This window comes from Chiloscyllium plagiosum, unplaced genomic scaffold (genome assembly GCF_037043375.1).
Source record: "Chiloscyllium plagiosum isolate Xiang-an unplaced genomic scaffold, Cpla_swu_hap1 HiC_scaffold_7, whole genome shotgun sequence".
Taxonomy (NCBI): Eukaryota; Metazoa; Chordata; class Chondrichthyes; order Orectolobiformes; family Hemiscylliidae; genus Chiloscyllium; species Chiloscyllium plagiosum.
This window is the reverse complement of record NW_028270145.1, coordinates 116,379,609-116,390,100: the sequence shown is the minus strand read 5'-3', so window position 1 is coordinate 116,390,100 and position 10,492 is coordinate 116,379,609. Positions and strand designations below refer to the sequence as shown.

General features: G+C 46.0%; 1 protein-coding gene across 1 annotated transcript in view; it reads left to right on the top strand.

Moving 5' to 3' along the window:
- The first annotated feature begins 4,840 nt into the window (after nt 1-4,840).
- arpc2 (actin related protein 2/3 complex, subunit 2) overlaps nt 4,841-10,492 on the top strand; it is a 43,611-nt gene continuing 37,959 nt past the window's right edge. The window contains exon 1 of the mRNA XM_043694380.2: nt 4,841-4,982. Within this exon, the coding sequence (XP_043550315.1) occupies nt 4,909-4,982 (74 nt within the window). The 5' untranslated portion in view covers nt 4,841-4,908. The remainder of the gene's footprint in view (nt 4,983-10,492) is intronic.

Genomic DNA, 10,492 nt, shown 5'->3' with positions numbered 1-10,492 from the left:
AGGGTCGAAGGGCCTGTACTGCACTGTAATGTTCTATTAACATGCTCGTGTATTATTTGTACTGACCACCATAATGTAAATTGTCCCAAGATGGTTTCCCAAAGATGAATTATGTGAGGATTTTGTAAATATCCATGTCAGAGACATGGCCTACTCACCTGCGTTGAATTTTTTAAGTTCATGTTCCTCGCAAGACAAAGGATCTCATCGTGATTTCGTCTTAACATTGAATTCTCATGCCAGCCCTCAGACGCATTGGTGGAAGGGTTCCAGAATTTTGATGTGGCATCTGTAGTAGACACAAGCAAGTCTCAGAAAGTAGGAGCAGGAATTCAACATGGATCCTGCTGCTGCATTCAAAATAAACATGGCTGATTTGATCATTCACTTCTACTTTCCTGATCACTTCCCAATCCCCTTGATTCCCAGAAAGAGCAAAGATCTTTCTAACTCAACTTTAAATTCATTGGACAATGGATATCCTCCAGGAAAGAGAATTCTAAAGATTACAACTCTCTAAGTGAAGAAATTTCTCCCTATCTCAGTCATAAATGATTGGCTCCTTTTGCTGTGACTGTGTCTGTGTGTTCTAAATTCCCAATGATCTGGGGAAGATGACCTCTTGGTGTTTATCCTGTCATGTCTTTTCAGAACCCTGCAAGTGAATTAGGTCATCTCTGATTCTTCTAAACTCCAGAGAATATAGAGCCAATTTACTCAGCTTTTCATTGTTAACCCCCTCAATCAAGAAACCAAACTAATAAACCTTCACTGCGCAACCTCAAATGAACATAGAACAGTACAGCACAGTACATGTCCTTCGGCCACTGATGTTGTCTTACTCTAAGATCAAACTAACCTACATCCCCTTCAATTTATTGTCATCCATGTGCCTATCCAAGTGTAGCTTAAATGTCCCTAATGTATCTGACTTGACTACTACCGCTAGCAGTGCATTCCACGCACCCACCACTGTTGTGTAAAGAACCAATCTCTGACATCTTCCCTAAACTTTCCTCCAATCACCTTAAGATGATGCCCCCTTATGACAGCCATTTCTGCCCTGGGAAATAGGCTCTAACTATACACTCTATCTGTGCCTCTCATCATCTTTTACACTTCTATCAAGCCACCTCTCATCCTTCTTCGCTTCAATGAGAAAAGTCTTATCCTTTCTTCATTAGTCATGTCCTCCAGTCCAGGCAGCATCCTGGTATATTTCCTCTGCACCCTCTCTAAAGCCTCTACATCTTTCCTATAATGAGGCAATCAGAACTGTACACAATATTCCAATTGTGGTCTAACCAGGGCTCTATAGAGCTACAGCATAACACAATCCCCCTGCTAATGAAAGCCAACACGCCATATGCCTTCTTAACAATCCTATCAACTTGCATGGCAACTTTAATGGATCTAGTGACATAGACCCCAAAATCCCTCTGTTCCTCCACACTGCCAAGAATCCTGCCTTTAACCCTGTAATCTGCATTCAAATTTGACCTTCCAAAATAAAACACTTCACACTTTTCCAGGTTGAACTCCATCTGCTACTTCTCAGCCCAGTTCTGCATCCTGTCAGTGTCCCATTGCAACCAACAGCCCTCTACAGTATCCATAACTCCACTAACCTTCATGTTATCGATAAACTTACTAACCCACGTTTCCACTTCCTCATCCAAGTCGTTTATAAAAATCACAAAGAGAAGAGGTCCCAGAACAGATCCCTGCAAAAACACCACTTGTTCTTGATCTCCAGGCTTAATACTTTCCATTTATACCACTCTCTGTCTTCTATAGGCCAGCCAATTCTGTATCCAGACAGCCAAGTTTCCCTGTATCTCATGCCTCCTTATTTTCTGAATGAGCCTACGCTGGGGAACCTTATCATACATCATGCTAAAATCCACATACACCACTGCTCTACTTTCATCAAAATGTTTTGTCACATCCTCAAATAATTCAATAAGGCTGTGAGGCATGACCTTCCCCTCACAAAGCCATGCTGACTATCTCTAATCAAACTATGGTTTTCCAAGTCATCATAAATCCTGTCTCTCAGAATCCTCTCCAATAATTTTCCCACCACTGACGTAAGACTGACTGGCCTGTAATTCCCAGGATTATCCCTATTCCCTTTCTTGAGCAAAGAAATAACATTTGCCACCCTCCAATCATTTGGCACTAATCCAGTGGACAGTCAGGATGCAAAGATCATTGCCAAAGATGCAGCAATCTCTTCTCTCAATTCCTGTAGTAACCTTGGTATATCCCATCTGGCACAGGGGACATATCTATCCTTACGTTTTTCAAAATTTTCATCACATCCTCCTTCTTAACATCAGCCTGCTTCACACTGTCCTTACAAACAACACCCTCTCACTAAGGAATACTGAAGCAAAATATTCGTTCAGGACCTCCCCTGTCTCCTCCAACTCCAGGGACAAGTTCCCTCCATTATCCCTGATCGGCTCTACTCTCACTCTGGCCATCCTCTCGTTCCTTATATAAACATAGAATGCCTTAGGGTTTTCCTTAATTCTACCTGCTAAAGTTTTATCATGTCTCCTTCTAGCTCTCTTAAATCCATCCTTCAGTTCCTACTGGCTACTTTGTAACCCTTTAAATCCCTGTCTGATCCTTGCCCCCTCAACCTTCAGTAAGCTTCCTTCTTCCTCTTGACTAGATCATTAGGTCCACACTCCCCACCAACCCACCCTCCCCTCGCGGCACCTTTCCCTGCCACTGCAGGAATTGCAAAACCTCCCCTTCACCTCTATCCAAGGCCCCAAAGGAGCCTTCCACATCCATCAATGGACATTTAGTATATCCATTGCTCCCGATGCGGTCTCCTCTACACCTTCTTGAAGAGCACTCCAGGACACTCGCACTAACCAAGCCCACTGCCCATGACCGAACACTTCAAATCCCCCTCCCACTCCATCAAGGATATGCAGGTCCTGGGTCTACTCCATCACCAATTCCTTACCATCTGACGCCTGGAGGAAGAATGCCTCATCTTTCACCTTGGGACCTTCCAACTCCAGGGCATCAATGTGGATTTCACCAGTTTCCTCATTTCCCCTCCCCCACCTTATCCCAGATCCAACCTTCCAGCTCAGCACTGCCCTCTTGGCCCATCCTACCTGTCTATCTTCCTTCCTACCTATCCGCTCCACCTTCCCCTCTGACCTATCACCATTACCCCCCACCTCCATTCACCCAGCGCACTCTCATCTACCTTCCCCCACCAGCCTCAACCCCCTCCCATTTATCTCCCCACCCCATAGGCTCCCAGCCTCATTCCTGATGAAGGGCTTTTGCCTGAAACATCAATTTTCCTGCTCCTCGAATGCTGCCTGACCTGCTGTGCTTTTCCAGCACAACTCTAATCTCGAGCATTTCCAGCATCTGCAGTACCCACTTCTGCCTATAATACTGAATGACTTGGACAGAATGGATTTCGAGAAAGTATTTCCATTGGTAGGAAGACTAGAACCCAGCAGTACAGCCTTAAATGAAGGGAAGACCTTTTACAACAGAGATAAGGAGAAACTCCTTCAGCCAGACAATGGTGAATCTGTAGGATTCACTGCCACAGAAGGCTGTGGAAGCCAGGTTATTGAGTATATTTAAGACTGAGATAGGTAGGTTCTCGAGTATCAAGGTGATCAAGGGTTATGGGGAGAAAGCAGGAGAGTGGGGTTAAGAAACTTATCAGCCATGATTGAATGGCAGAACAGATTCGATGGGATGAATGGCCTATTTTCTGCTCCTATGTCTTATGGTCTAATATGACCCTGTACCCTCTTTCTGTATTCAGTATCTCTGAACATCAACATTTACAAGTTATATCAAGTGTTCTCTGCCATACAGCAGGCTGTTAAGAACAGCTGAACAGAATTTGATTTAGACGTCAGTGGATTTCATACATAACCATGGACTCAATTATAGACAAAATGCATTATGATTTCTGAATGCATACATGGATATCTTCATCATGTGACTTTTCTATTATACTGCAGTCATGTTATGATATTGTTTCTATAACCTTGAAAATTGTAACATATATAATTATGTCTGGTGCTTCATAGCCGCTATTTGATGTTGGCTGGAGCATAACCTCAGTTTTGGAGATACTAATTTGTCTTTGAGAGCACACAAGAATGTGGCTTCAATAGTCTGGATGTTTTTCTGTTGTGGGAAGGATTCAGAAGCAGCAGTCTGAAGAGACCAAGAGCTTCCCTGAATGGAACCTAGTGTTAATATCTGCAGACATGTATCTCTGGCTGCCTTCAGCATTGCAGCAATGAAGACGTTGAAAAACTGGGAAGCGACAATCCATCCTGCTTCATGCTGGTTATTGCTGCAAAGGCATCGAATCAGGAATGACCCTCAAGATGTACATTTCCTCTACTCAACGCTTTGTTTTTTTTTAATATTTCCCACCTTTCACCCCATCACAAATCTATATTTTACCTCATTTCCCTCTTCCTCACTTGCTCTGCCTCTGTGTTTGCTTAACAACTGTTACCCTCTAAGTCGTCCAGGTTCATATGCTAGTTCAGAGGCCTCAAGCTATTGCTCGAGTTTTTAAAGGCGTTGAGAAAGCATCCATCAACCGAATGTTTAACTGATCTATTAATTTCGTACATCTCCCTCTCTCCTCTGCCCACCTATCTCACCTCTGCAGAGATGACGATATTTCTCTGAAGGTTTTCAGGAAGCTGGAGAAATGAATGAGACAATGGTGGTGAGATATCCCAGGATGCCGCGGGGTAGTGAAAGGCCTCTATCCCGCGCTAAGCGGATGCGGAAGTGGTTCTGCGGGCGTGTCTGGGCCTTGTTTCCGGTTGCTCTGGGTTTTGAGGAGAGGCCGAGAGTGAGCCCGGGTTCCCAGCCGCTGCCGCCATGATCCTGCTGGAGATTAACAACCGCATCGTGGAGGAGACCCTCAGCCTCAAGTTGGAGAATGCGCTCGCGGGGTACGGGCCCGGGAACGGTTTCTGTATCAGCGGGAGGCCCCGGGTCCGGCCTGAGCCGGTCACCCCCCACCCCCACCCTGCCCCATCCCCCACCCTCCCCCTGCCCCGTCACCCCCCACCCCCATCCTGCCCCGTCACCCCCCACCCCCATCCTGCCCCCCCATCCTCCACCCCCACCCTGCCCCATCCCCCACCCTCACCCGTCACCCCCCACCCTCACCCTGCCCCATCCCCCACCCTGCCCCATCCCTCACCCCCCACCCCCACCCTGTCCCATCCCCCCCCCACCCTGCCCCATCCACTGCCCCATCCCCCCCCCTGCCCCATTCCCCCCCCCTGCCCCATCCCCCCGTCACCCCCCACCCTCACCCTGCCCCGTCACCCCCCACCCTCGCCCTGCCCCGTCACCCCCCACCCTCACCCTGCCCCATCCTGCCCACCCCACCCTGCCCCCCCATCCCCCACCCCCATCCCGCCCCCCCATCCCCCCATCCCCCACCCACTCCCTGCCCCCCCATCCCCCACCCACACCCTGCCCCATCCCACCCACACCCTGCCCCATCCCCCCACCCTGCCCCATCCCCCCTCCCCCCCACCCTCCCCCATCCCCCCACCCTGCCACCCTCCCCCGCCAACCCAGCCCTGGGGTACTCTGATCTCCTCTTTGCTTTCCCCCTCCCCTGTTCTCTGTCCCTCGCCTGCCCAGTTTCCCAGATAAGATAGTGTCTGCCCTGATCATCTGAAGCTGCCTGGATCTAAATCTATCACCCACCACCCAGTCTCTGCTCACTGTTCTCTACTCCCCCCCCACCCAGCCTCTGCTCTGCTCTGCTCTGTATTGTCCCTCAGCCATCCTGTGTCCCCACTAGAAGGTTGTTTGCCCCGTGGCTGAGGCTGACCACTTGATCTCTGGTATCAGTGTTGCTTCTAGGATCTTGCAGTGTACAGATTGGATAAATGCTTTGGCAATATTACTGTGTTCACCCCTGATTGCATCTGAAGGATATGGAGGTGCTGAGGTAGAAACCATCTGATGTTGAACTATACATCCTACCTGGTGTCGAATGGCTGAGTGATTGATTGGAAGGGACAAATGGCTGCCACGTACACCTGTATTCCTAATCAACACCTGATCCCTGCTCCACATGTGGAGAATAATCAGATGGATCACAGTGGCCCCATTGAGGTGGGTAGGTGAATGTCAGACAGTATTACAGGATCATGCTGCAATGCAGGCTCCAAGGGCATTGATCTTTTAATCACTTACAAATCCTGTACTCAGCACTGTGAAGCTCACCTAGTTGACCAGCTGCTCTGTAACAATAGGCTGTCTTAAATATGGGCTGATCCTCCCGACTCCCTGGGAGCCTATCTTGCCCAGTGCTACTCCATGGCCGCTCTGTGGTTCCTCACCGTGAGAATGAGAGTAAACTTTTTCCTGTGAAAATGAAGGATAAGGATGGCAAGATTCTGAAACTTTGGGTGACAAGAAATATTGGAAGTTTAGTCAAAAAGAAAAGGGAAGCATATGTAAGGTTTAGGAAACCGAAATGAGACAAGGCCCTTGAGAAATAAAGGAAGCAGAGAAGGATTTACACAAATTAGAAAGGCTAGAAGGAGCGATGAAAGGTCCTTAGCAAGTAGGATTGAAGTGAATCCCAAGGCATTTCATATGTATATTAGAAGCAAACGGCTGACTCTGGTCCAATTAAGCACAAAGGGAATTTATGCCCTTAATGTGTACTAAGTATCCGTGTCCACAAAGGAGAACGTGGTGAGTCTTGGATGGAGTCTTTTAATATTCCAGAGTCAGTCGATATTGAGGGAGGTGTGGGTGTCATGAAAAATACGAAGACCCCAGGACCTGATGGGACCTATTTCAGGATAATGAAGCATGGGAGGAGATTGCTGGGAACTTGACTGAGACCTTTGTATCTTTAGCCGTAGCTGAGGTCCCAAAAGACGAGAGATTAGTCAGTGTTGTTCCTTTGTTTAGATAGGGCAACAGGCTAATCCAGAAAATTATAGGCCACTGAGCCTTGCATTAGCAGTAAGGAAATTATCGGAGAAGATTCTCAACACCCTCACCCTTCAACAGGATTTACTCACATTTGGCAAAGAATGGATTTATTAGGGATAGTCAGCATGGCTTTATGTGGGGGAGATCTTGTCTCACAAGCATGACTGGGGTTTTTTTTGAGGAAGTGACAGATGACTGAGGGTAGCGCAGTGAATGTTGTCTACATGGACTTTAATAAAGCATTTGACAAGGTCCCTCATGGAACACTGCTCCAGAAGATTAAGTTGCATGGGATCATTGGTGAATTGGATACAAAATTGTCTGGGCCATAGGAGATGGAGGGTAATTGTGCAAGAGTGTTTTTCTGACTGGAGGCCTTGTGCAAGACCAGTGGTGTTGCACAAGGATCAGTGCTGACACCTCTGTTTATAATTTTATATATAAGTAATTGGATGAAAGTATAGCTGTTTGGATCACTGACATGACAATTGGAGTTGTGGATAATAAGGTTGTCAAAGGATACAGCAGGATATACTTCAGTTGGAAATTTGGTCAGAGAAATGACAGGGTTTAATTTGGACAAGTGTGAGGTGATGCATTTTGAGGTCAAATGCAACAGGAAGTTCTACAGTAAATGGCAGGATCCTGAAGAATGTTGATAAACAGAGGGATCTTTGGAGTTGCAAGTCCAGAGCTCTCTGGACTGGCAGCACAGGTGGATAAGGTGGTGTATGGCATGCTTGTCTTCATCGGTCAGGACACTGAGTATAAAGGTTGGCAAGACATGTTGCACCTGTGTAAACCTTTAGTTAGCTCACGTTTGGAGTATTGTATGTAGTTCTGGTCGCACTACAGGAAGGATGTGGAGTCTTTGGAGAGGGTTTACAAGATGTTGCCTGGATTGGAGTGTATTAGCTGTAAGGAGAGGTTGGACAAACTTGGATTGTTTTTGCTAGAACATCAGAGGCTGAAGAAGTATATAAAATTGAGAGAGATGGATAGGGTGGTTAGTTGGAGTCTTTATCCCAGAGTGGAAATGTCAAATACCAGGGGGCTAAGGTTTAAGGCAGATATACAAGATAATTTCTTTACACAGAGGGTGGTAGATGCCTGAAACACCATGCCAAAGGAAGTGGTAGAAGCAAATATTTTGTGAAGTTTGTGGCATTTAGGTAGAGGCAAGCAAGGAATACAGGACCATGTGCTGGTAGATGGGTTTCGTTCAGAATGGCATCATGGTTGGTGCAAATATAGGTGGTATGGTGGCTGTGGTTAAACTCACAGTGCCAGGGACCTGGGTTTGATTCCAGCTTCAGGCGATTATCTGTGTGACATTTGCACATTCTCCCCTTGTCTGTGTGGGTTTCCTCTGGGTGCTCCGGTTTCCTCCCACAAATCAAAGGTTAGGTGAATTGGCCAAGCTAAATTGTCCATAATATTCAGGGGTGTAGGGTTAGGTGCATTGGTCTGGGTTAAATGTAAAGTAATAAGGTAGGGGAATGGGTCTGGGTGGGAAACTCTTCAAAGGCTCCGTGTGGGCTTGTTGGGCCGAAGGGCTTGTTTCCACGCTGTAGGGATTCTATGATTCTATATGGTGGCCTGTTCTGTGCTGTAGTATTCTATGGAATATAAAGCATACTGTAAAAACTTTTATAAGTACATAAAAAGAAAAATATTAGTGAAGAAAAATATAGGAGAAGTATGATTGACAACAAAGATTTTAGTTTTGAATTCACAGAAAAAAAACTTCCCAGGAATGATAGGGAACCAAAGATCTAGTGAGGAGGAAATTTCAAAAAATACTGGATAAATTAATACAACTGAAAATAGATAAAACTCCCTCGCCTGATAACCTACATGCCAGTGACAGTAATGAATATATTGGTTATCATCTTTGAAAATTCTACAGTGCCAGCTGCTGGGAGTGTAGTAAATATAATTCCACTGTTTAGAAAAAGTGCGAAGGAGAATACAGGGAAGTACCACCTGGTTAACTTAGTCTACTCTATCTGATTCAATATCAGAACATGTTGAAAGTATCAGTGGGATTGGACAACGTCGTCATTGAACTTATCAAAGAATCCCCAGTATGAAAACAAGCCATGTGGCCATTAAGCCATTTGGCATCCCACCCAGACTCTTTCCCCCTGAAATGCCCCTAACATATCTGCCTCCACCACTAACCTTGGTAGTGTGTTCCAGACTCCTACCACTCTGTAAAAACAACTTGCCTCTCCTTTGAACTTCTCCCCTCACCTTAAAGGTACTTCCCCTAGTATTAGATATGTCAACCATGGGGGAAAAGGATTCTGAACATCAACCCAATCTTTGTATCTCAAGTCTCCCTTCAGCCTTCGCTGTTCCAAAGAAAATAATCCAAGTTTTTCTAGCCTTTCCTTATAACTCATGTTCTCTAATCCAGGCAAACCACTTTTCCATCATCTCCGAAGCAATGGATTTGGGAATGTTGATGCCCAAAAGGATTTGGGTGTCCTGGTACACTGGTTACTGACAGGAAGCAAGCAGACACAGCAACCATTTAGGTTTATGTACAGGGACAAGGACGTCTTACTGCAGCTATATAGAGCCTTTGTGAGACCACATCAGGAGTATTGTGTGCAGTTTGAATCTCCTTGCTTAAAGATGCCATTAGCGGAAGTGCATCAGTAATTCAGTAGACTGATTCTTGGGACAGTAGATTGGTGAATGAGAAGAGATTGTTGCTCTATCAGTGCAGCACTACTTCCAGTTGTCAGTCTGAATTATTTCTCATGAATCTGGAACAGGCTTGAACCTATGATGTTCTGATTCAGATCAGTAAGGAAACTTTTGTGCACTCCTCTTACCTGACATCTGGTACTGAGGGAGGATGTAATCTCTGTGCCCACACTGAACTGGCACTTGGGTCCCATGGGTACTTGGTGCCTGTGAAACTCATGGCCTGGTTGCAGCCAGTGTCTGGCATCGAAATAGAGGATGTAAATTGTACCAAATCTTACCAGCGCAACTGAGCTGGTTTGAGGTACAAAACAGTTCGAAAATAAAGCGAATTGTTAGAAGTCGGGAGTTAAAACCATGTTGAATGTAGGCTGTTCACTGCTGAGTTCCTGTTCTTCAGCTCAGTTCCTGTTCTTGATTTTTTGCATGTTTAGTTTCCCCAGTCAGGAGAGGGTGAAGCAGTAAATGTCAAAACTGACTTTGCATTGCACTCCTGGGAAACCAGCTTGTTCTCCACACTCTCTATTGTTATGCTTTTAATTTCCTTAATAAAAGCTAGTCGCTAACAGCAGGACAGGGAACTGAGTGTCTGATTACACCACACTGATGGTCTGGTCTCTATTGGATTTGAGCCCTGTGCCAGGTTGCTGGGGATGGTCTGAAAATACATTGTGTGTGGGGGCATGGGGGTGAAAGCAGAATTAACCTTGGGCTCTCAAAGCAAGACAGATCAGCAAACCTCTTTCTAATCTCTTCCATTAGGCAGAAGATA